The 26,535-nt window shown below is 41.3% G+C and overlaps 1 protein-coding gene across 8 annotated transcripts in view; it reads right to left on the bottom strand.

Annotated features, from left to right (window-relative positions):
* The window catches only part of MRTFB (myocardin related transcription factor B), a 147,828-nt gene that overhangs the window by 77,903 nt on the left and 43,390 nt on the right, over nt 1–26,535 (bottom strand). For 7 of the 8 annotated variants that reach the window (XM_084763517.1, XM_084763520.1, XM_084763518.1 and 4 more), the window contains 2 exons: nt 11,527–11,742; nt 5,911–5,973 (listed from right to left, as the gene is read on the bottom strand). In XM_084763517.1, the coding sequence (XP_084619643.1) occupies nt 5,911–5,973; nt 11,527–11,680 (217 nt within the window). In that variant the 5' untranslated portion in view covers nt 11,681–11,742. The remainder of the gene's footprint in view (nt 1–5,910; nt 5,974–11,526; nt 11,743–26,535) is intronic. The other variant, XM_084763521.1, reaches the window with a different exon arrangement.

Genomic DNA, 26,535 nt, shown 5'->3' with positions numbered 1-26,535 from the left:
GCATGGCTGACTCATGTCATCTGCTTCTTGCCACTAGAACACGGCAAGGTTGAGGCATTTGCTCTGTCTTCCTTTTCCTCTACTGGCTTGGGAGAAGCCCAGGTGGCAGGTGTGAGGCTGGCTTCCAGGCAGCAGGCAGCGTGGAAGTCAAGGAATGGGATTCTGCTGGGAACTGCAGGTGAGCTCAAGAAGAGGGCCTTCCTCAGCTGGCCTACTGACGAGCTCAGTCCCACTGACACTGCTGCAGGCTCCTGAGAGACCCTGAGCAGAGGCGACAGGTTACACCAGGCCTGACTGAATTCCCCACCTACAGAAACCCGTGAGATGACAACTGGGCACTGGTTTAGCTGTTCCTGAGTAACCACCATAAACTTCAGTGACCTAAACACTGCAACTCAAAGACATTATCAAGTAAGAGTAAGGAAGAGTCAGTTCTCTGTAGTCCTAAAATTACAGATGGTTAGGAACTCAAGGGATGCTAAGTGTAAGAAAAACACTTTAGAAGAAGGCCCATTGCCCAGGGTAAGGATGTTTCACGATGTGAAAAATCAATTTATGAAGATGCATGAAACTTTCAACAAGGAGGTGCTGAAAATGGGGCTCAAGGGCCTGGAGAAATGGCTCAGTGGCTAAGCACGCGTGTAGCAGACTGGAGTTCTCTTCCCAGCGCACACCCTAGTGGCTCATAACTGGTTGCAATTCCAACTCCAGGGGATTCAGATGTCCTCCTCTGGCCTCCGTGGATACCCAGCCCTCTCCCCGACACACATGTGCATACACACACACACACACACACACACACACACAAACACATAACTTAAATAAAAAATAAGTCTTAAAGAAATGGAGACCCAATTATAAGCAAGTAAACTGCTGTCCTAGTTTGCTTTCTATTGCTGTCTTAGGCACCATAACCAAAAGCAACTCGGGGCAGAAAGAGGTCATTTCAGCTTACTGCCCATCATGAAAGGAAGTCAGCAGGAACTCAAGGCAGCAACCTTGTGGGAAGAACTGAAGCAGAGACAATGGAGCGTCACTGCTTGCTGGCTTGCTTCCCTTGGTTTTCTCAGACTGCTTTCTTATATAACCCAGGACCACCTGCCCATGGGTAGTACTGCTCAACACTGCATGGGGCCCTGACATCAGTCATAAATCAAGAAAGTGCCTCCAAAGACTTGCCCACAGACTAATCTGATAGAGCCAATTCCTAACTGAGGTCCCTTCTTTCCACTTTGTGTAAGCTGATAAAAATTAATGAGCATATTATCTTTTGAGAAACCTCAAAAAAATGAGACCAAGTTTATCCTGAAGGATCCAGTCACGGCAGCACAGTACCCACCCAGCATTTGGACGCAGATGCACTGAGAACTGCTTCAAGCTTGAACTACAGACTAAGTTCCAGGCCAGCCAGGGTTCCACAGTGAGACCTTGTATCAAAACAAAGGGACCCGGGCAGACTGGGGACAGCTCAGTTATGGGTAAAGTGCTTGCTCTGCAAGCATGAAGACCTGAGGTCAGATACCCAGAAACACATAAGGGCCAGACATGACAGCAAATATCCAGAACCCCATTGCTGGGAAGTGTTGAAAACAGGTGGGTGGATCTTTGGAGCTCACCAGCCAGTCAGTCTAGGTGAATTAACAAACTTCAGGTTCAGTGAGAGACTCTACTTCAAAAGCAAAGCAAAACAACACAACACAACAAAACAAGGTTCAGAGTAATCGAGGAAGACATGGACACCAGCCTTTGTCCTTTACACACATACATGTTCACACATGCATACATACTCTTACATATACCACACCCACAGAATTATACTGAAAGAAAAATAAATTCACAAAGGTAACTGGCAGATTTAAGTTTCTGAATACATCGCAGAACAAGTGAATAGAAGATCATTAGTGGCTGCAGACAACACTTCATAAATGGAATCTGACACAAATACGACATTATATCTTCAGGAATCTATGAGATAATAAATAACAGTTGCTTATAAAACACATACATTTCCATAAGAAAGCATACCTTAGAGAATGTTAGTGCCATAATTGAAGAAAATAAAAACCAAAACACTTTCTAAAACCACTTGGCTTTGAGTCACAATTCCCAAATTATTTAAGTGTCAATATTTGAGTCTGAACTTGATTTCATTGGTATAAGGTCAAATTCTTTGTTTTGAAAACCCTCAAAATATGACATCTGTACACCCATGCAAAATTTCTGTACTCTGAAGGTGTTAGCATAGGTGGTTTAAGTGAGAAATGTCCCCTAGGCTCACACATTTGAACACTTGGTCCCTGGTTGGTGGTGCTATACTTAGTGGGTATATGGGGAGGCATGGCCTTGCTGGAGAAAGTATGTCACTAGGGTTGGGGTTGGACTTTTAGAGTTCACAGCCTCACTCCACTTACAGTGTGTTCTTTACCCTGCATATTTGTGGTTTAATGTCATCTCTTAGCCTGCTAGAACAACCTGCTGCCAAGCCTCTCCCAGACATTATGGACTCTCCCTCTAGAACTATAAGCCCAAAGAACTGCTTTTGGTAGTAGCATTTTGTCACAGCAGCAGACAGGTAACTAATACAGTCCATGCTGTGCAGTTGTGGAAAGCATTTGGCCACCAAGCGGTACTCTATGTCTACGACAACAAGCAAGCACACAGTCACACAAGCAGAGCGGCCACAGCTTCATCACCACACTCTAGTGCTTGAAACACAAGGGAGACTGACACACACACAGCAGGGGTTAGGGACACAGAGGCATGAGGGATGGAGGTGTTAAAATTATATTTAGTTAAACATCACTGCTATTCCTGGCTTTTTCAGCATTTATATTTTACACACTAATAAGGAGCCACACAATTTGATAAAATCCAGGACATTCAATAATTACTTGTGAGCAATTTTTTACTTTGCTTTAGTTTCCTTCCTGTCCCTCCCACCCCAAACTAGAAATTTCTAAAATATCCTGGGTTCCCAACAGAATGTGATAAATGTATTTTATTTCCACTGCCAATCTGAAGGGGCTTGGTTGAGAACACACATCTATTTGTTTGTGTCCTTTAAAAAATTATTCAAAACAGACTATAGTCATACAACAGAAATGGAAATGGAACCATAAGAAATTTCCTGTTGTGGCTGGGCATGGTGGTGCACACCTTTAATCCCAGCACTCGGGAGGCAGAGACCAGCCATTCTGTGGATTTGCTGAAGAGCTAAAGGACCAGCACCTCCCACCCCAACTTCCCAGTGTAGAGCCCGGTCCCACCTCTGGAATTCTAGACGTGTCACTCAGGCATCCAGTGGACAGCCCAGGACATTCAGCACTTAAAGACAACTATAAACCCAATCAATTCAAATTACGTATTTCCTAAGTAATCCAGCCTCAGAATCCCTTGGGTTCTGCCCTTCACATTTATTTTTACTGTGTGTATGTGTGTGTGTGTGTGTGTGTGTGTGTGTGTGTGTGTGTATATAAAAGTTATTTTATATAGAAATATATACATATAAAACTTTTTTAAAAAGGAAAGTATAAAGTATTTAAAAAATAAAAGTCTTGAAATAAAATATTTCTTAAAAAGGTAAGTATAAATAAAGTATTGAAAAGGATCCAAATAAAAACAAATTACAGCCCTATCCCCTGAACTTAAAGCATCAGGCACAATAGTTGCTATCCCTGAAAGGTCTCTCAGAACAACACTCTAAGTCACTGCAAACATGTTTACTTTTGTGCATTTTGAAGATCAGTGGGAAACAAATAACAGCAACATAAACACGCTCTTAATATCCATGTTACTGTTTAACAACTCATTTCTGGACCCAGTCTAATTTCTTTGTTAAAAAATCAAGCTATAATAAAAAAAATTAATGCCAGAGAGTTACTGTAATTAAAGTGAAAACAGTTTAGAAGATGACCTAGAAGAAGAAACTTCCTTAAACATTACAAACAGCTATTTTATTACTTTAAAATACTGAATGTCTTCTTCCCAGCTCTTATTGTCCACATCACAGGCCTTCAGCATCTCAGGAGCCACATCTATTGACTTAATTGCCTCAGAATCAGAACACAGGAGGGAGAGCAGCTGTGCGCCAGCCCTGGGTGATGGAGTAGTCTGTTGAGGAGCCTGCTGACTGGATCCACCCTACTGGAATTCTTGCAAGTAGCCTGTGAAAATGTCAGCTTGGAGTCTGTTCTGGAGGACAGGGTCCCTTGAGAGCCTGAGTGCTGGCCTGTTTGTATTTTCACATGCTTCACAATCTGAAAGTCCTTCCTTGTAGACACTGACTGATGCCCAGGGAATGCGAGGATTGTGGGAACTGGCAGGACCACAAGAGACAACTTCATGGGAAACACGTGCCCACTGCTTTTACCCACTCAGGGCTCAACAGACAAGCTGCGTGTTAGTGTTGCGTGAAAGTGCATGAGCGGCAGGAAGACGCTGTGAGCCATTTTATTTTCTTTAAAAAGAAGTAATTGTGGAAACAGGAAGCAAAAACTACTGGAATTACTAAAAGCAAAGACAAACCAATCAACTTATAAAACATCACTGGGGGAACCTATAAAATGGATCCGTTTTTCATGAACAGAGGAGATACCAGATTCTCTATGTATCTACTCCAATTCTGCACTGTTCTAAACACACAGAGATTAACCTACGCTCCTGTCAAAGTGATCTACAAGGCAAGGAGTAGGTATGGCCCCCGATGTGTGGGAGGGAAGCAGGCAGAGGGAGGAAAACGCACAGCTAATAAAGGTCCGGCTAGGAGCTAAGCCCTGACTGACTGTGAGTTGGTGCTCTGCTGTGTGCTGCTTCTTGGAGGTTCCTGCTCATCAGGCATGCAATGTGGAGAGTTTCCATGTGCCCATGTGTTCCGTGAGACTCATCTCTACACTGCTTATCTGCATATGGTTAGGGAAGTACTTTAGAGACCGATGTGCCCAACAGTTTCATACACTGCACTCTGGACTGCTGACTGGAAATCTAACGCTTATTTTAGGGCAAGGCACACATGGTCATTTCAATAGAGTTGGCTAATATTTTTTTTTTAAACAGCTTTTAGTGGCCAGCAAGATGGCTGGAGAACTTGCAGCCAAGCCTGATGATCTGCGTTCAATCCTCAGAACCCATACAGTGGAGTGAAAGAACCATTCTGCCTTTACAGGACACAAGCACATGTGTGTACACATTCATACACATAAATATAGATAAATGTAAAAATAAAAGTATCTTTATATCTATCCTCGAAGTACCAATTTTCAACACTATGGGAGATATTGGCTGACTTTTTTTTAAAGTGCAGTACTCCATGAGAGGTTGGTCAAGGAGGCCAATAAGCATCTCAATTGCTCTGTCAGGAAGATGGCTTGTATTCCAGGTAGCATTCTAATTTTGTTGCTATCACCTTCTAATCTGCAGCACGTCACCCATCCAAACACCTGGCATGTCCTAAATGCTGCCTGCGAGAACCAACACTAATGGAAAACGAGACTTCCTGCCTTTGTAGGAGTCCTTATAAGCACCAGGGTCATGCACCAACACTTTAAGATGGTGAGTACGGTGGCACCATCAACACATTAACACATACCTGCTGACCTCTGAGAACTATAGGAAATCTGAGTATTCTAGAGTAGACATGTTATCTTAAGAAGAACATCCATCAAGTCAATTTCTCTTTCCTTTTGACAACAAGTAGCGTTTGACTAACAGCTCATGTGTATGTTTAATAACACAACACATCTACATCTATGGAAAACTCATCTGTTGGCTGAGATGAAGAACACAAGACGGAAGTGACAATGCAATAGAGGAGGACACAATGTAATGAGAAGGGGCAGCCGGAGGGAACCCGCGGCTGACGCTCAGACAGACACTGTGATGGGTGCACTGGGACAGAGTGCTTCTCAGACTTACCTGTGCTCACACACTGAGCCGGCAGCGGAAGCTGGAGTCCTGACTCCCCAAAGACTACACTTCCTGTTAATAACAGTGAGGGCAGCAGTGAGGCAGGAGAGCCAAGAGGACGATTAAAGGAGTTAGAAAACACTGGGTATGGCTGCTTCTTAGTTTATGTGATCATTAACTACAAACCAAAGAAAATTCCCAACCCACCTGGTTGCTTTCTGTCACAGTAGTACAACATTATTGGTATCATCAAGTATAAGCGAAATGACATTGAATAAAAGCACCATGGGCCACGTTTCCCAGTGCCCTCCCTCTTTTTAACAGGCTTCACAGGTATGGCCATAGAGTGCAGTTGTCTCTTCCTTGATGCTTTCTGAGGGAAGCAACTCTTCCTTCACAAATTAGTTCATTATTTACCAGTCCAATGTCTGATAAAACATATAGTAGATGCTAAGTTTAAGAAATCATCGTAATTTATGTAAAAAACATATTTCTTGAATCTGGTACCTAAAAAGCTTTTTTAAGTGTTTAAGTAGGCATTTCTGTATGTTATGATAGTATGATTTCAATGGTAGCTTAAACTAAATTGCTAATTACTACTATTTTCTAAGTTACCCTTTTAACACATACAGTAATCACTGATGGTCCAAAGGCATTTCTTTAAGAGACACTATTTAAAAGCCCAAATGAGGTGTCAGGGGTGCTGTAAGTGGGGTTTGTAGTCCTGTAGATGCACTTTTGAAACCAAGGGCCCCAGCAACCCCTAAAGCACGTATGTGTGAGTATTACGAGCATTCTGGTCGTCTACCTGTTGCACCAGATCACACTCACGTCCAGCTCTGAGGGGTGAAGAGGGCCCCTGCCCCTCCCTGTCACCAGGCATATTCTGCAAAGGTGTGTTCAGCAACACAGTGAAGCAAACTAAGTCTTTACTAACACCAACTATCAGAATGAGAAACCCAGGGCAGAAAAAAAGAGGGCAGACAGGTTACAGGAGCTTATGGGCACTGTGAAACCAAGCATGCTGCTCAACAGGAAGCCTCACTGGGGGTTAGAAGGCTGCTTTTTCACTCTGAAGGAGTCTGGAGATAACACTGTTCACACCAGGGAAATTCCAGTTGCAGGTGTCACTCTAGAATTTGTTTTTGAACTTTGTAATTGTGTTTAGTCTAAGTCCTAAAAGACTGAAAAAGTTAAGAACTTGAACATGGAATATTATAAATATATAGTTTATTTTCTTAGTCTGAAGAAAAACAAATGGTCAGAATTCATCATAGTTTAGCAATGCCCTGAAGAGTCACAGTAAGCGCTTTGGAGCCAAATGCCAACAGGAAAGTGACTGAGGGGAGTTTCACAGACCCAGATGCACTGCTGTTAGCTCCAGGACAGAAGGGGAGAAGAGCCTAGGCTTGCCTTTGCTACTTAGCACCCATGCATAGCCCTTGGGACACTTGCTGAACCCATCTTCTTGCACTGACACTGCACTGTGCCAGGTCAGGGGCAGTCTGCGGCGGAGACTTTGCTCAAGAACAATGTTTATTACCTTTGTACATTTCCAGACACTTGGGCCAACAGGTTAGTGAGGGGCGGAGAAATGTTCTCAGAAAATGCAAAGAACAAAGCAGCAGTGAACAGAAGCCATTTTGCACCAAGGTGGCTGCACTTGGCTCAATGCCACAGTCTGGAAACTGTGTGTGGCTACATGAAATCCTGTGCTGAGTTCAAAGCCAAGCGCTCTCTGTGTTTCTTTGTGTGCAACCAACTTTTGAATATGTTATTTCCTCTCTAGTAAGGGGAACAAAGCAAAAGAGGGTCTAAGTTGTTCACTGTATAAATTTAACACAAGGGGAAAAGATTCTCAGAAAAACACTTCAGACGAGGTTGTAAGTCAAGACCCTAACTATGGTAAGCAGTGATCTGAACACTCAGAAAAGAGACCTCTCCTTACTGGGCCCATACATACAGTATTTCAGTCAGAGTTTCAGATGCGATCAGGTGAATTAGACAGATGTGAGAGGCCAGAGTCAAAAGCAGGACAGGCAGGTGGCAGGCACGCTGCACTACTACTGGACAGTCTGGAAGGCGAGCCTGAGGCTGTGTGAAGGGGTGAGTCTCACTCACACAGAAACACCCACGCTGCTCTGTGGCGTGTGAGACACCAAGCAGCTCTTCATTGCAGCAGCTACACTAGCTTCCCTGCAGGAGCGCTGGCCATGCGATCCGCTCCACAGCTGTGCCGCTATCAGTGACCTAACACCACAGTCCACCAGAGCAGAGTTCCCCTTGAGTGTGGGTGCAGGAAAGGGCTGCACCGCCTCTGAGCATGTGGCATGCACTTTCACTCTCCTCCACCTGAGCTTTTCCTATTGAACACTAAAGGTCAACATAAATATGGGAATAAGATGCAGCCCACTAGCGTGCACTATGCCAGAATGAAGCTCAGTGTTCCTACAGATGAACTGTTTTCATAAAGAAACACTGCATATTCTATGTTTATATATCTACTTTCCTTTAGAGGGTCCACCTGGAAAAGCTAACTGCCTAAATGATTGATTGTCTTATTGAGATGTTACTAGCTGTAAATTTAGCAACATTCAGACACAAAGGAAAAAAATCTAGTTTATGTGTGTTGAACATCTTCCATATTTGCCCCAGATTGGGAACATTCTGCCACTCAACTATTGCAATAACAAAAATACTTGTAAAAATAAATAAATAAAACCACATGAGGGGAGATACTGGAGTCGTTACTTAAACGTGAAGCCATCTGTTGAATCACAGAGCTGCATTATCAGCTATGATGATGCAATCCTTCTGATCACTAATCACAGACTTAAATACCTAGTTTCTCTAGCAGAAAAGAATGTAGCATTGGCGAGAAAAAATTCAAATGCTTAGGAATAACAACAAAATGTCCAAGCAGGGGCACGTGAGTGCGATGCTGTTACAAGAGTTACACAATACTTTGTAAGTGATTTTGAGACCAAGACCTACACATTGATGTGATTTAAACATTTAAGAAGACCTAAAAAAAAAAAAAAAAGAACAACATACATGAAAACATCAAAGAAAGCAAGTTAGGGTCTCTCATCTATCTTTATTACTTGAGGTATATATGTTCTACTCAAATGCAGATTTCTTTTTATTTAGCATTTTAATTGGACAAATGACAGATATTTGTATCTGTGTAATGTGTTTGAAATACACACACTCTGTGGGGTGGTTAAGTGAAGCCTATAATCACAGCCTTTGCGGTGAGGACACAGATTCGACTCTGAGCTGTCCAGGAATGCCAGTGCGTCATTAACCACCGGCAGCAGGCCGCTCCAACTCACTCCTCCTGACTCAGGCTCTTGTCTTGTGCACAAAGATCACTTTCACACCATGGCATGTGCGTGTAACACAGGCAATGTTTCACACTTTCTGCAGTCATCTCAGAATCCTTAGATGGCACCTCACTGTGAGATGGTATTCTACAGCTTAACACTGAGCAGAAATTACTACTGGGGAAAACACATTGGCTAAAAAGCCAACTTCATTCAAAGTTAAATTTATGCTTATAGAATCACTATAGTGATTAAAAAAAAAGGTCAATACATTACTTATTTCCAAGCTATAATCTTAAAGTACTACATTGTTGTTACAAAAAAAAAGTGTTTCAAAACTATTTTGAAAAACAGTAAAATGTTTTCCTCTTAGAAAGGACACTACAAAATGAAATTGATTCTAGGGAACAACCCAGCAGGCAAAGAACAGGCTGGAGGCCAACGTACTCGCCCTGTGTACTCAGGGCAGCTAAACAATGTGCATCTGGCTTGAAAAAAATGAACACAAAGTGAGTTTATTCTAGAACAAAAGTTCACATCTACACAAGCCTACAAACAGCAACAAATCAAACACAAGCCATTATGTCACAAAGATCACAGAATTAGACACCTGGAGAAAACCAGTCCTACTATCTCACGAGTGATGCTTAAGATTTAGCATGAAATTTCAGTGTTGGATCACACATGGATCTTAAAAGCTGTTGGAATACAGAGTGACAAAAACCCAAAGATGTATCTTGGAAATTACAGCACAACAGATGAGTGTGGGTTGATGAAGCAGCGACCACAAGGGGTCACACAGAGTTTGGACAGACAGTTTTAGTAACTATTAGAGTAGGAAGAACATTACTTCTATAAATGATTGCACTATTTTGTAAAATATAGCTACCTTAGTAAATTAAACATTTTACCCTTTTATCTACTCTCTAATGACATACACAGGAAAGGGATGTAGAGTGCTTGCCCAGGCTAGGTAAGGTCCTGGGCTCAGTTTCTAGCACCACACTAACCGCTGACTGTCAAAGGGAGCCTGCTCTATGTATGCATCCCCCTTACGCTCAGTCATCCTGGTGAGCATCTGAGAAGGAGCATGGCTGGCTAGCGGGCTATGTGACCACGGAATAGCCGCTTCCTGTGCCTTCCCTCCTCTGCTACACACTGCCAGCTTGTGAGCAGCTTGGCCTTCTGAATTTATAACAAAACCAGCTCAGATCCCTGGGACATAAAACTGGTCCACGGGTGCAATGCAACTTGATTGTAGTTAGTCATTGCTGAGTAATTAAGTTTGTCTCAGCTACTGTCCACAGGAAAGCCAGGCTCTTGGTGACAGAACCAAGCCTATGTGTTGTTTAAGCTAAGATGGTCAAGGGCAGAACCCAACTGTAAAATTCAGGACACAAAACTAATGACTCCTAAAAGAAGGTAAGCAAGTTCCTATCAAACCCTGTGATGACGGATATACAGTGTCCACTGTTCTCAGCAGGAGTGACTGGGACACACTCAGGCCCTAGAAACCTAACAGGGTGATAGGAAACGTTCTACAGGAAATTAGTTCTTCTTACCTTTAAAACTTCAATTTTAAAAAACTGTGTGTATAAAGGCAAGCACACGAGGACTCTCCCTGAGTACGGTCAGTGTGCTCTCTGAACAGCACTGTGTCTGTGTGGAAGTGTACTGTACTCTATCAGCACTAAGTGTACCTAGCCTACCTTTATTCATTAGTATTGTTTTCTGGAGACTCTGGGATGCCTCTATCATCAATGAGAATCTGCCACACTGATAAGGAATAAAGACTGGTTAGAAAATACTCACTCGGCAAGCAAGAATGAAGTAGCTCTAAAAAGAACCTAGCTCGCCTTGTGCCCGTTAGTACAAGGTCACTCAACAAGCCCTCGTTCTCACCAAAGCGGGTTGGCTCTTACCACCCTGAAACTACCGTTCAACACACTGGAGACGGCAAAAGGAAGGAGGAGGTGCCCATGGCCAGCACCCGCTTCTCTGCGGTCAGGAACCCCACAATGCCGTTCCAGCTAGAGGTCTTGCCACTCCAAGATGAGCTAATCTAAGGCTGACTTCCAAAGGCAGCAATGCTCCCAAAGGCAGTTGCTGGTGACACAAGCAAGAGGTGGATGAGAAGTAAAATCCTGCCCCTTCTCAGGAGCCATTTCCTACCTCTGAGTGTCCCGTGAGGGGACTGCCAAGTGTAACTTATAAACAGTCATTCACAAATTGGAATTAACTGGACCCCCACGAGGATGACCCTCTAGATCAAAGCCGCACATGCGGCTCAAACACTCACCATTCTTCCGTTCGTTCAGAGAGGGTAAGTGCTGGCTGGACTGCAGAGAGAGCTCCTGGAGTTCGTGAGCCACAGCCTCACTTTGAGGACTTGGTGCAAGGTGGGCTAGAGGCCCCAGCTCTTCTTCTGCGTCTATGGCCCCTGTACGATCCATTGTGTTCCAGCCACTGGCAACAGGAGTATGACACACCTCTTATATGCAGCCTGTTGAAGAGACTGAAAAACATTTTTTTAAAAAAGTAGAAATTAAATGGTATCTTAAGTTTTTTCTGTTTACACAAAAGTATTAAGACAGCTCCCAGGTTCCCTAACAGCTCAGTTCTACCCATCTTTCCTGCTTCTGAGGCTCCTTCTCCAACTCCCAGGAATATGCTCCTATCTAAAATGCATTTTACAGTAAGTAAAAACAGTAAGACACTTTACATATATTTTTATATAAAAGATTAAAGAGAATTATAGCTATTGATGTCATTTAAATATTTCAACACATGCTAAATGAGAATTAGTCAACAACCACTAATAAAAATAAAGACATCAGCTGGCTTGAAAATCCATCTCAATGCCTGTATTTTGGGTAACTTTAAATTCATAAACAGTCACAGCAAATAGCAATATTTCAGACATTCTCCTTCAGCAACCTGGGTCTCAGAACAAACAAATACAGAATAAAGAAAATGCAGTTCATAGAAAGAAATGTGTATCTTAGGTCACAGAGACCTGGCGTTGTTTATTACCACAGTGTAATTTGGCCTGTGCTGACTACTGAATCAAAGACACAACAAGAGCCCTAAACATGTGATACTAGCAAGGCAAAAGACTGGAAGCTAGGGGGTGGCAGTCAGTCCACGCTGTGCCTACCAGCTACCCCGTGGCTGGGTGGTTTGCAGTTTTTACTATTACAACACAGGAATTCTCCTGTACAGGAACCTGGATACATGCTTCCATTTCTCTGCCTACATACCAGGAGTGGGTTGACCAGATCACAGCAGTATATTTACGTTTTAAAGAAATCAGCAAAGTGTCTTCTACCCCTAATGTGGGGTACCAGACCCAGCTGGTCCAATATCCTTGTCAATCCTTTTCATTTTAGACATTTAGTGGGCATGAGGTATGTCATGGTAGTTTTACATTGTTTCCCTGGTGACTAATGATTCTGGGCATCTTTTTATATATTATTTTCCATCCCTTTATCTTCTTGGATTAAGTATCTGTTGAAATCTGCTCATTTTTAATAGTATGTAGATGGTTTTTTTTACAACTGAATCTTGGATCTTTGTCATATTCTGGACACAAGTCAGTATGCTTCTAGCAATTATTTTCTTCCATTTTTGTGTTTGTTAGTGGTTTGTAAAAATTAGACATTTTTGATTTGGTAAGGCCCAGTTTATAAATACTTTTAAAAAATGTGTCACACTTTTGTTGTTGTAGCTAATAAATCTTGGACTACCTCAAGGTCACAAAGCTTAACTCCTATGTCTCCTTTGAGACATAGAACTATTTAAGCCTTAGATACAAAGTTGTATATATGCCATGAGATATGAGTCAACAGTGGCTTATGGATATCTGGCTGCTATGGCACCGCTTGTGGAAAAGATCACCTTCTCTACTACACTGTTTCTGCACCTGTGTTAAGTCAGTTCACCTGTGTAGGATGGGAGGATCCTGTGGCTTTCTATTTCGTTCCTCAAAAAGGGTGAACTACACCCCAGATCTTTGGGAGATTGCTAAGGACTACACGTGCAGGAAATACTCTGCAGGGCATGCTACGGCAGTAAGAACTCCCCTGAGATGTGCCGGACTGCCCAACATGTGGGAAGCAGAGCTGCACAGACAAGTGAGCAAGGCTAATCTCCCCTAGGACAGTCTGAAGAAGAAAACACCAAAATCTAGCGTCTCTGCAGCTACCAACCAGAATGCCACCGTCACTAAAAATACCTTATAATAACAAGGGCAGTATGCCACCAGCAGATGGGCACTAGAGGACTCATGGGGGACAAAGAAAAGGGGTAGCAGACAGAACACCTTAGGAGTGAAATGCACTGAAGTGCGAAATATGTGAGCGAGGAACCAAAACTAGTTTTTCTTCAATATTAAATTCAATGTAAAAGTTGTGACTTTGGTATAGGTTTTGCAGGTGAAACCCATGACAATTTCAGCATAGAGGATGAAAGGAGCAAATGCAAGCAGCATTTTTATACCTGAGTAAAAGCTTTAAGAAGACTGAGACATTAAGGTATAATACAGTAATTCCTAAAATAACTATACAATAATACAAATAATCCTAGCTAAAATACTGACAGGGGAATTTGATGATATTCTAAATAATACCCAATTAACTCCCAAAAGAAAGGGAGGATAGTGAGAAGAAAGATGAGACAAACAAAAACAATTAATAAAATCATAAGCCTTAATATAACCTTCTGATAATTATATTACATTTTAAGGGGCTAAATACTCTAATTGAAAGAGGAGTTGACAACGTTTGCTTCTTTTTAAAGTCTAAAAATGTATGCTCACAACTAACATACTTTTAAAAAAAGACATGGCTCTGGTAGAAGTAAATGAATACTAACAGAAACCCAAGAAGACGATGAGGACCAAACATTGCTATCAAATAATGTTGACTTCAAAAGGTTCTATGAAGTAGATGAATTTGCAAGCAAAATTACTTATTTTACTAAGAGGGATTAAAATATATCTCATCGATTTTTCAACACTGAATTTTAATGTTGAATTATTTATTCCTACAAAATAAAATCTGCTCATGCCAAAATATTTCAAGATAAAAGTACCCTGATGCCCTAACAATGGCAAAATGTACAAACTCTGAACATCAATGGTAATGATCTGGAGGGTCCTTTAGGCAGATATTTTAAAATATTTTCAAGGCAGTATTACCTGATTTTAATACTGAAAAATCTTTTTCAGCTTATGCCTTGACATTGTACTCACCTTAAACTCCTACACACTTCCAAATTGAGGAAATTATAAGCTAAGTAAATCTTAACAAAATATAGCAAAGGGAAAAGAATAAGTTTTCAAAAAAATTTTTAACTTAATATTCATGAACATTTTTCATAGAGCATAGAACATTTTCTGAAATTTGCAAAATGTCATCTTAAAGTCTACTTAAGTGCTTGAAGATGTCTTTTGAAAATTAAATCCAACATCATTATAAACAGCACTCTGTCTAGAAGTCTCTAATTGCGATGTGACATGTAGCCACTGTGAAATGTGAAAAGAAACAGTATTAGAAAGGATTGCCTCACTGGGTCACTCAGCTTGAAGCGGACAAAGAGAATGACAAGGGAGCTTATTCCTTACAGTATTCAGTAACAGAACCACTCCAAAACAAAACATCTGGCACCCATTTGACAGGAAGTAAACACAAAGGAGAATACAGAGCATCAGCCTAGGGCTCAACTTCTGTCAGACATCATTCTCCAGGTCTACCTGGTTAAGAGACCATTATAGAAAACTGCAACTAAAATGCACCGTTGTAGAGCCCACTTCCAACTGATACATCTACAACACAGCTACTGCCTCTAAGGCTCAAGGAACACTGCAAAGAGCAAACTGAAAGATTCTAAGAGCCAGAGGCTCAGAGTTTGCATAAAGATTATATGGCTGCCTAAACGTGAGCTGAGTCAACAGACAAACAGACAGTGCTACTGTGGACGGTTTTAACCCTAGACAACTACCTTAAGGAAACAAAGGAATGCTCGAGAATGGGAGAAATAGTTTTTCTCAGGAAATACACACTAATTGGTTATTCAGTAACAAGTGGTCAGACCTTAAAACATATAGACAAGTAACAGTATACAGAATTATATTTATGTATTTAAGCATACACAAACATCTATAACAACTAAAGAAAAAATGGTCATGAATTTGAGAGAGAACAAAAGGTAGCATGGAAGGGTTTGGAGGGAGAAAAAGGAAGAAGGGGATGATATAATTAAAAAAATCTATCAGCCAGGTAGTGGTAGCACACACCTTTAATCTAAGCACTCAGGAAGCAGAGGCAGGAGGATCTCTTGAGTTGGATACCAGCCTGGTCTACAGAGTTCCAGGAGGGCTAGGGATACACAGAGAATCACTGTATTGAAAAACCAAATAAAATAAAAATTATCAATAAAGCCAAATTGCTTTATTATTTAATACTGCTGTGGTGATAGAAAAATACGGAAAAACAAAATATTTTTTATGTCTTCGCTCAATCTTTTTTAAAAATGGAATCAAGATAATACCACAAATAGTGGTTTCATATTTTTAAAAACTAGGTTATTGGTTTAAGGTAGTCCTTAAATCAATGTTAATATTTGTTTCTAACTGAGTGTAAATTCAAAGCCAAGTTTCTTTCCATAATACCTCTTTGCTTAAAATAGCTAATGTCTGTGACACATAGCAGTTAACACATAGTCCCTGCTCTGTAGGGAAGATGCTAAGAAGGAGCTCAAGCCATGTTTATGTGGAGCTTTGCAAGTTCAGAAGTTTGATACATAACTAGTCAAATGCAGACAGAAGGCTTTCCCACTGCACACAGCAACACACTTTAGCCATAGCAAAGCTGTGCCTCTATAACCTTCAAGTTCTCCTGAATCACAAACAAGACAAAAGCAAGCTTCTAAGCAAACAAAACAGCAGACTTAAACAAACACCTTTAAAGACGAAGTTAACCATACACGATCAAGGACCCATGATCAGATCTGTTTATATGTTGTGAGTACAAGTTACTTCACAGTTGCATAAATGGATCAGATCATCACAGAGCATCTCATGTCAGTGGGAAGGTGTCTTCGGAGCAGTGCCTAGTCAAAGTGCCTCTCTCTCCAATGTAACCATCTGCCTCTGAGGAAGAAGAGTCAAGGGATGCACAGTCTCCTACAATGAGTCTGGAACAGAGTGATTCTACTGCTGGCCAGGGAAACACTCTCTCCTGAGACTCCTTTCATAGAGAAGAACTTGTCTGTGCAAAGTGTGGTAAAGGAGCACAGAGCACACCACTGGAACACGGGTGGAGATGGCAGAGCTGTGGGACCTTACAGAAGCCAGTGCTTGTGCATGGGCACATCAGGGAAGCAAGCCATTTGTCAGGAGTTTTCTTCCTCAGTAAGACAGCAGCACAGGGAGAACAAGCACCCTAGCAACAGGAGGAGTGATGGGAGGGAGTGGCTGATGTGAACTGTACAAGAGAAAGGCTGGGGTGGCGAGTAGCTCAGGTGAAGGATGGGGATCAGCCCAGGTTTGGAGTTTAACAAGGTAATTGTGGCAGAGGGAAACGCCACGAACTAGGCAGTGTCTGTGCCAATGGACTAAATTTTAAATAGCATTTAAGAGACACCACTCCAAAGTGCCAGGGCTGGACCAAGCAGAAAGTCAAAAACTGAGGGTGGATAGATGCTTCTAGGTGGACGGTTAGAAGCTAGGTGCTGCACAATGAGGGCAAAGCAGTGAAAGGCAGAGGAGGAATGTCCACCGTGAAAAAAACTGCAGACCCCTAGGAAAGAATAAGAAGGAAAGGTGTGGCTGGGGACAGAGACAGTGGTCTGACGTTGGGCAAGGACACAGAATTACACTCCAGATGCCAAGAAACGGAAGCTGCAGACTTGATAAACTGGTATAAACAGGGCGTCTTTCAACACTAATTTACAGTTTATTTAAATAAACACTTAAGCAGGGCTGTTATTTGTGTAGCAGCTGGACTTTACATGTAGTATTAAATGCAGGACAAAACAACTATAAATATACCAAATACTGACAATACTCTGAATAGAAAAAGTTATGTAACAACCCTTTTCTGTAGACAAGGTTACAGTTCCGAGAATGCCAAGTAATGGTTTGTTCTCAACCTGACGTGGAGCAGCGTACAGGCTGTTCTACCAAGAATGACATCCTAATGAACACAATGATGACATACAAGCAAATAGTCAACGTGATTTATAAGCAGAATTAGTATAGACTATATATGGCTTTTCAACTTATATATTAAAAAGACAATTAATGCCAATCATTTCTAAGTAAAATAGGTAAAATACCCCTTTTAGCTTGAACATCTATTTTCCAAGTTTTATTCATAGTGAATGATTCTTAAAGAGTAAGAACTGATTAGAGGATTAATTTTAAACTAGAATGATTTTCACATTTAGTAAACAATGCATTTAAAGCAACTGCTGAGTTTTGAACTAAAAGTGATTTGATTTAGATGTTAAGAAATAAATGCTTTAAAAAAACATTAAATACTGCATTGACTTATTTTTGTGGACTTTATGACAGGGTCTGCCTCTGCTGTACCACTGAGCCACACCTTCTAAGTGTCTTATTTAACTGGTTTGAAAACAAAACAAAACATCTTCTCATTTGCAAGCACTTCTCCATCATGAAGAAAAGAATAAGAAAGAAATATAAGTAGATGAGAAACTAAACAGAAGAAAGTGTCTTTTTATCCCCTAGCTGTTTGCTCTTCTTGGTACTAGCACTCAACAGAATTTAAGTTTAAATTTATAATACATATGGTGGAGGCCAAGAGTGTGAACATCCCTCTCCTGCTGTGTGGGGATGTGGGAGAGACACCCACACACCCCTGCACCTCCCTCTGCCACCTGCAGCAGGTGAGTAAGTTGACCCCAAGGATGGGAGAGTGGGAGAGCTGGCCTCGCTCCTCACTGGCTACACAGCTAGAGCAGCCCCTGCACCTCAGCTGGGCAACACAGTGCGTACGGCAGGCAGGTGAGCTGGCCTGGTGGTGCAGGTGCAAGAGAGCTGGTGGGCTGGCCAAGTCAGCTTCTACCCAGGCCCAGATCCAGAGCTCTAAGTTGGACAACCCTAACATCTATCCCATTTGTGAACTGTGGGCTCCCTATGACACAGGCAGCAGCAGCATACCTGAGAGGAATGTAAGGATCCAGTGTTGATAGTGTAGCAGAAGCCAGAGGCCTGGAACCAGCCAATGGCTCATTGTAACAAACATTTTCAAGAAAAGCTGTTTGGGCAAAAGGGTACAGACTGTGTGCCACACTGTGACATACCACAGCTTCCATGGGGAGATGTTGTTTATTTTTATTTTTTGTTTTCCTGTTGGGGGAGGTTGCAAGAGGTGAGGGTGGCTATGGTGGGATGGGGAAATGAGTGGGATTGGGGTACATGATGTGAAATTCACAAAGAATCAATAAAAACCATTTTAAAAAATCTACAATACATGAAAAAAGCCTGTCTGATTCCCTACCACAGATACAGTGACTGAGTAAGTAAGCAGTGGTACAATCCGCAGGGCTCCTAATTTGTAATTCAGTTCTGCAGTACTTAACCAGAGAAACATTCTTGTCTGATATGCCACACCTACTAATTAGCAAACTGAAACAGCTAAAAGAGAAAACAATAGAATGGACACACCTTAAAAAACGTTCTTTTCATTAAGTGTGCAAATGGCCATTTATTGCCAGCATTCTGCCAGACAGCCATATCTTGTCTTGTCATAATGTTTATGGACCTCCAGTTTTTGCTTTGAGAAAGTAGAACACTCAACTTTGAGTACAAAATGTGCTTATAATACTTTCAAAATTTCAACCCACTTTCCCCTCAGCTTCTCACTTAGTTCAGAGGTGACAGCACGCCTTTGTGGGTCTTCACATCAAATATTCTGTACTCTGACTACATCTGTTTACATGACATTTCAGTTACTGCAACAGCCTGAGCAGATCAGAAGTGAGCACAGCTGACTTAGCAGACCATCAGTAAGAAAGAAACGCACTACCAAACTCCAGCATGCCCTCTTGCTCACAGCTTTGTCTGGGACAGTGGGAGGAAAGGGGGTGGGAGCCGTAAACTGGTTAAGGGGAGGATGGAGAGATCTGACCACCAAGCACTCAGAGAGTCTACACTAGTACCAAAGTCATCTCTACTCAGAAACCTAGATTCTGTTAACATGAATTACAACCTGAATATTATTTAATACACTGATTCCTTGCAAATGTATTAGTATTGTCCTGGTAGACAATACCTCAGAGCTCATCTTTAGAGTTGTAAAAGAACACTTTCAGTAAGCATCTGATATCATCAGCAAAGTAGGAGATAATTTACTCTGCTCTTATCAGCCTTACAAAACACTCATGAGCTATTTGCCCCAATGTCATTCTCATGTATAAAATAAGTTGAAAGAGAGATAAACATGTTTTTTGTTTAGATCACAAGTGGGGGATGAGAAAAAGACTTGGGAGAGAGCAGGTGATATTTATCCCCTTAGAAGTCGAACCACCATGTGGGGGAGATTGGTTGTTAACTAGCTGAAAAACATCCGTGAACAAATTCAGGGAGGAGGTATAAATGTGAGCCAAAAACAAGAGGCAGGGCCTTTGGAGACTTGGAATAGTTCTGGCTGTTCATCGCTCAACTTCAAAATGCTCCTGGAGAGAACCGCTTGAGGGAAGGCTTCAGGGCTCCAGGCTCCCTGAGGTTCTGGATTCCGGTTGCTCCAGGTTCCAGCAGAAGAAATCCTGCTGATTATGCCAGGAAAATCATTCCTCGGAACTGATATCCTTATGGTTTCATTATTGTATTCTTTAATCTCCTTTTCCTATTGTTTAGGTTAGTCGGGTTATAAGTGAGGTACTCTCAGTTATAATAAAATATAATTGTTAAGAAAATTGAGCCTATTTCGAGGCCAGGCTGGTCTACAGAGCAAATCCACGACAGCCAATATTACACAGAGAAACCCTGTCTCAAAAACAAAAAACAACAACAAAAAAACAACAACAACAAAGCAAACCCCTGCCCCTCCCAAAAAAAGAAAATTGAGCCTACAATAAGTTTTAATCATCTGTGAACATTTTATCACTTGTTCTATAGTTGTGGATAAGAAATAACCTATTTTCAAATCCTTGCCTTTCTAATGCTGATTATAGATAAGTTATTATCTTCTTGTTTATGGAAAACTCATGCCTATTTGCTTCCACATCTCTTCTCTCAGTGCCTGTCAATCATTAATTGGCTTTTGTGTCTCTGAATTTGCCTGCTCTACACACTTTGTTAGCAACAAAATCACAGACTGTGGCTTTTTTTGTGTAGCTTCTTTTACTTAACAAATTTTCAAGACCACTCATATTGTCACAAGCATCAGTATTTTATAGATTTTTATGGTTACACACTTTTCACTGTGTGGATTTACCATGCTTTGTGTCCCCATTCCTGGCATGATGGACTTTGGCTATTACGAATTATGCTGTGGCGAACACTACTGTACAAGTCTTGTGTGAACATATATATGCCTTTGGTGCACTGGTGGTACACATGGGCATGGAACTGCAGGGTCACAGAGTAACTCTATTCTTAGCTGTTTGGGAAATACCTAACTGGTGTCTATAAGGCAGTACTGTTCAATGTTCACCCCAGCAAAATATTACTTCTCCAATTTCCACACATCTTTTAAATTTTATTTTTAGACAGAGTCTCTTTTAGCCCAGGTTGGGCTTAAATGTTCTATGTAGCAAATGATGACCTTGAACTTTTGATCCTCCTGCTTCTATCACCCGAGTGCTAGTTTAGTTTATGTGGTACTAGGGACTGGACGCAGGGCTTCCTGCATGCTAGGCAAGCACTACACTACACTGAGCCACATACCCAGCACCCATAAATCTTCTTTAAAAATGACAGTTACCTTACTAGATGTAAACTGATATCTAATTGTGGTTTTAGTTTGCATGCCATTAACACCTAATGATAATAAAAAAAATTGTATTAGATTTTATATGTCCATCTCAAAATATTTGTCTTTTTATTACTGAATTGGAAACGTCATTTCTATTTAAACCTGTACTACTTTAAACATAATTAATACAACATCTTAATAGATTTGCCAACCACAGGCCACACCTGTCAGAAAACCAGAGCCACTGTCAGCCAATACAGAGTGAGAATTAACACTGAAATTCCAAGGATTTGGAATGACCCCTTCCAGAGTTCTGACATGAAATATGCATTATTCATAATGCTCAAACTCCTAAAAACTCAAGAAGGATGATTTAATTTCAGACTAGCAGATTACTGTCAGTATGACAGGTCTGACATTGTTATTCATTTCCATAATACAAGAATCACAATTGCACAGTTATTGCCAAGAAAGTCCACTAAGCACCACAGTTTAAGGTGTCCAAACGCCTGTGTAGACCTCTGTGATGGGCTATTAAAGCTTCCTCTTTTTGTTGTGTTCCAATGGCATTGAATTGTGCAGCTGTTTCCTGTTTTAAAATAAATGTATTCATGTCTAGAAAACAGATTTGCTACTACTGTCTCCCATTCTACTGACTGGCTTCCCTTTTTTTTTAATAGTGCACTTTACTAGGAGAGCCTTCAATTCTGAAGAAGTCTGATTCACCCATTCTTTGCGTTGTTTGTGTTGTTGTATTGCCTAAGAAACTATAGCCAATTCCAAATACATAAAATTTGTACCCATGTTTCCTTTTAAGTGTTGTAGTTTTCTTCTACCCATTTTGAGTTAATATTGTATGTAGCATGGAGAAGGGGCATAACTTCATTATTCATGGTATACTCTTGTCTGTTTTTGTTTTTTGAAAAAAAATTTTTTTCCCTCAACTGATTGGGTCCCACTTTGTCCTGGAACTTGCATCCCTCCTGCTGTGGTCTCCACTTAAATGGTCTTGCTGCTCCTGTTTAAATTTAACTCAACATGCATGCACTGGGTCATGTTTAGACGTTCAGTTCTCTCACTGATCTATCTATATGCTTATCCTTAAGTCAGGACCACAATGTCTTACTACAGCTTTGTAGTAAGTTTTATCTTTGAGATCATTTCAGTGCCGTCCTGGCTGGCCTGAAGCCCACAGCAACCTGCCTGCCTCTGTCTCCCAATACTGGGGAGTAAAGGTGTGCATCACCATGCCCAGCCCCTGTAGTAAGTTTTAAAATTAAAAAAAAAATGGATCTGGGCATGGTGGTGCACACCTTTAATCCCAGCATTCATGGAGGGAAAGGAAGATGGACCTCTTCAAGGTCAGCCTTATTTATAAAGTGAGTCCAGGACAGCCAAGGCTACATAGAGAAACCCTGTCTCAGGAAAAAGAAAGAAAGAAAAATGAATAATGTGCTTCTTCCAACTCTGTTTTTTTTTTTTTCCAAGATACTTTGGTTATTCTGTGTCTGTTAAATCATCATGGGAACTTTAGCTTGCCATGTTTCAAACAAAGATCTTTAAGGAAGCCCAAAGGTACTGTGTTGAATCTGCAGAAATACTGCCGATATAGTCATCATAATATTAATTCTTCCAACCACAGGATGCCTTTCCACTTTCTTATGATTGTGTTTAATTTCTTTCAATAGTGCTTTATGGCTTTCAGCTACACTTTGGTTAATTTCTTCTGGGTATTTTATCTTTCAGATGATTTCGTCTTGAAGTCACCATTATGAGCACAAAGACACATACTTTGTTTTGCTCATGAATTGTTTTCCCTGCAACCTGAACTATTTTATTAGCCGTAATGGGTTTTCTTTCTCTAAGTCTTTGGGGGTTTTCTTTCTTTCTTTCTTTCTTTCTTTCTTTCTTTCTTTCTTTCTTTCTTTTTCTTCTATCTATCTATCTATCTATCTATCTATCTATCTATCTATCTACCTACCTACCTACCTAAAATGTCAGCCAGGCATGGTGGCGCACGCCTTTAATCCCAGCACATGGGAGGGAGAGGCAGGGGGAACTCTGAGTTTAAGGCTAGCCTGGTCTACAAAGTGAGGCCAGGACAGCCAAGGCTACACAGAGAAACCCTGTCTCAAAAACCAACCAAACAAACAAACAAACAAAGTCACCTACAAATTGTGATGGTTTCCCTTTGTCCCTTCCTACCTAGACGTCTCTATCTCATTTTCTTGTTTAACTGCCTGGCTAAACACTCCATACAATGCTGAGCAGGCCAGAATCTCTAGTTCTACACTCATTCCTGATTTTGGTAACTTGAGTTCTCTTTTTCTTTGTCAGAACAGATAAGTTGCCAAAACACAAATTTTTATTATTTTCCATTTCCTGAATTATTTTTGCACTAATCTCCATTTCCTTCCATCCACTTGACTTTGCTTTGTTTGATTTGCCCTTTTCCCAGTGTGTGAAGATGGGAGGCTGGATTATACATTTGAGATTGCTGGATGAGACTGATTTAAAGTTCTAAATGGTTCACAAAGTCCAACTCTTCCTCCTTGCTAGTCAGTATCTGTACTATTTCATATGTTGGATTCGTAAACTGTAGAGCCCACTTTTCATGTCTGAACTAGTCAAGCCAAATGCTTCTTCAACTGTATCAGTAAGCTGGAATGTAAAGGATCCAAATAATTTCAGAATCAGAACTAACCTCTCCTTTGGACAGTCAACCTATGGAGACAAATGAGGAAATGTCTAATTCTTTCAACTAGAAGACTCGTTTCATTACTGAAGCTCTGGTAGCAGACTGTTTTCTCCAATGAGTATAATACTACCTCATTTCATATATTCAAACATTGCAAATGTGGCTATTCCCATCAAAAGATAAGAGCATAAAGCCTTCTGCTTGAGTCTTGGATAGAAATATTATTACATGTGACTATTAAGGCTAGATTATGAGAAAATGTCACCATAAGATCGGGCTGCAAGCAGACAAGTCTCTAGGAGACTTTCTTAACTAGTGACTGATGGAAGAGGCCTCGGCCCGTTGTGGCTGTACCTGAGTTGCTTGTACTGGGCTCTATATGAAAACTGGCTGTGTGAGCCATGAGGAGCAAGCCAGTAAGCAGCACCCTTCCATGGCCTCTGCATTAGCTCCTGCCTCAGCTTCACTCAGTGGTCTGAAATTCAGGATATCTAAGCCAAATAAACCCTCTATTCCCCAAATTGTTTTGGTTATGGTGTTTCACCACCACAACAGAAACCTTCGCTAAGACAGTAGGCCTGCCAAGGTCTCTTTGGACATTGGTGTTTCACCACCACAACAGAAACCTTCACTAAGACAAAGGCCTGCCAAGGTCTCTTTGGACACTGACTCTGGAGTAGATAAGATACCCTGAAAGCCAGCTGACTGTCCTGAGCTGCCACACCATGAGGAAGCCACCAAGACACCACACAGAGCAGTTCTGAGATGACATGGAGTGACCAAGAGAGATACCCAGTCAGCCCAACTATCTCAGCTAACTCTCTCTTGCTACTGTAGGTCCAGCTTCTGTCTGACCACAGCCATATCAGAGGCCAAGCCAGAACTTTGCTAAGGAGCCTTTTTCAACCTGCAGAAATCACATGGCAGCAGGGACTGGGGCACTTTCTCTTCTGTCCTTAAGATTGTAAGAGACCAATTAAACTGAGCTGTGACACAAGCCTGCAGTCCTGGTTACTCAAGAGGTGAGGCAAGAGGGTAGCCAGTTCAAGGCCTGCCTACTCAACAAAACCCTAGCTTAAAAAAAAAAAAAAGCTTTTCAGAGGAAGGGACATCGCTCAGGGGTCGATTACTTGCCTAGCTTTTGTAAAACCCTGGCTTCAATCCCAGCATCAGTAATATGTAAGAAAATAAATAAAATATTACTACTATGAGATTTTTGTTTTAAATTATATATGCATGAGCCAAATGCCAAGAGTAGGTAACACATGCCACTGGCAAGCCTGAGCCACTCTTGTACAACCTGAGTATAAACTGTCACAGTTTTTCTGAAAAATAATTGCTAATACCTATGAAAATTATAATGTGTCAATCCTTTGACCTGTCACTTTATGCTCTAGGAATCTGTTTAAAATGCAATGGAAAGGGGACTTTCAGAGCAGCATTGGCCTTCTCCTGAAAGAGGCATAAAAGTATTGAAAATGATGATTTCAAAACCCTAGAAATTGACAAACAGCAGACAACAAACAGAAATGTTTATTCCAAAGAAAACTATTAAATCTTAGGGGGAAACAGGTATTCCACAGTACTGTGAAAGTCATAGATCTGCGTAGAGACTGCAGCAGAGTACAGAGAGCTCCTGCAGTTCAACAGGACGCTGCACGAAGATTGGAGAAACACTTCTCTGAGGAAGACACGCATACCTCTGGCAAGCACCAGTCGTTAGGGGAAATGCAGCCAAACCCACAGTAGGGCACACTTCTTACTGGCAGAACTACTAATAGAATAGTGACTAATAGAAGACTAATACTAATACTAATACTAATACTAATAGAATAGTAAGCTCACAGACGCAAATGCTGGGAACGAGGAGAGAAACAGGAAGCCCACCCAGAGCTAGCAATGTGCAAACTGCTATAGTTACTTTGTCCTTGAAATACTAAGCATGATTTTGGCCATGAGACACTGCAATTCTACTCCTAGGTTATCTGCACAAGAGAACTGTCCACAACAAAGGAAGCAACCTTGACACATGGAAAGGACAAAACTGAGTAACGCTGTGCAAGCGAAAGAAGCCATGGCCAAACAATGCACCCTGCGTGGTTCCGTTCATATGTAGCCTCCCAAGTCAGTCTGCAGAGGCAAATTAAGGTGGTGGCTTTTAGAGCTAGGGTCCAGAAAGAGGCTGATTGTACACATGCACAATTTGGGGCTTCTGTTTTATTGAAAATGATATGAAGCCGGGTATGGTGGCACACGCCTTTAATCCCAGCATGCAGGAGGCAGAAGCAGGTGGATGACTGTGAGTTCGAGGCCAGCCTGGTCTACAAAGGAAGTCCAGGACAGCCAAGGCTACAGAGAAAAACTCTTGTGTTGAAAAAGAAAAAAAGAAAAGAAAAGAAAAGAAATGATGTGAATTATACCACAGTAGTGGCCATAAAATTCCAAAAAACAATCTAATTTTACATTTTAAATGAGTGACTATTATGGCATATAAATGATATGGCAGCATTTTCCACAACAATAATGACAACAAAAAATAAATGTTACACAAATGGACTGGTGCTAGGCTGTAAGAGAGTGCTGAGAGAAGACGAAGCACAACTGAGTCTATCTATATTACAGTCAGCCAAGGGGGCCACACTCAAAGGCCTTCCACTGAGACAGGGAG

The sequence above is a fragment of the Acomys minous genome (genome assembly GCF_964271855.1).
Source record: "Acomys minous genome assembly, chromosome: 16".
In the NCBI taxonomy this organism is placed as follows: domain Eukaryota; kingdom Metazoa; phylum Chordata; class Mammalia; order Rodentia; family Muridae; genus Acomys; species Acomys minous.
This window is presented reverse-complemented; position numbering and strand designations above follow the sequence as displayed.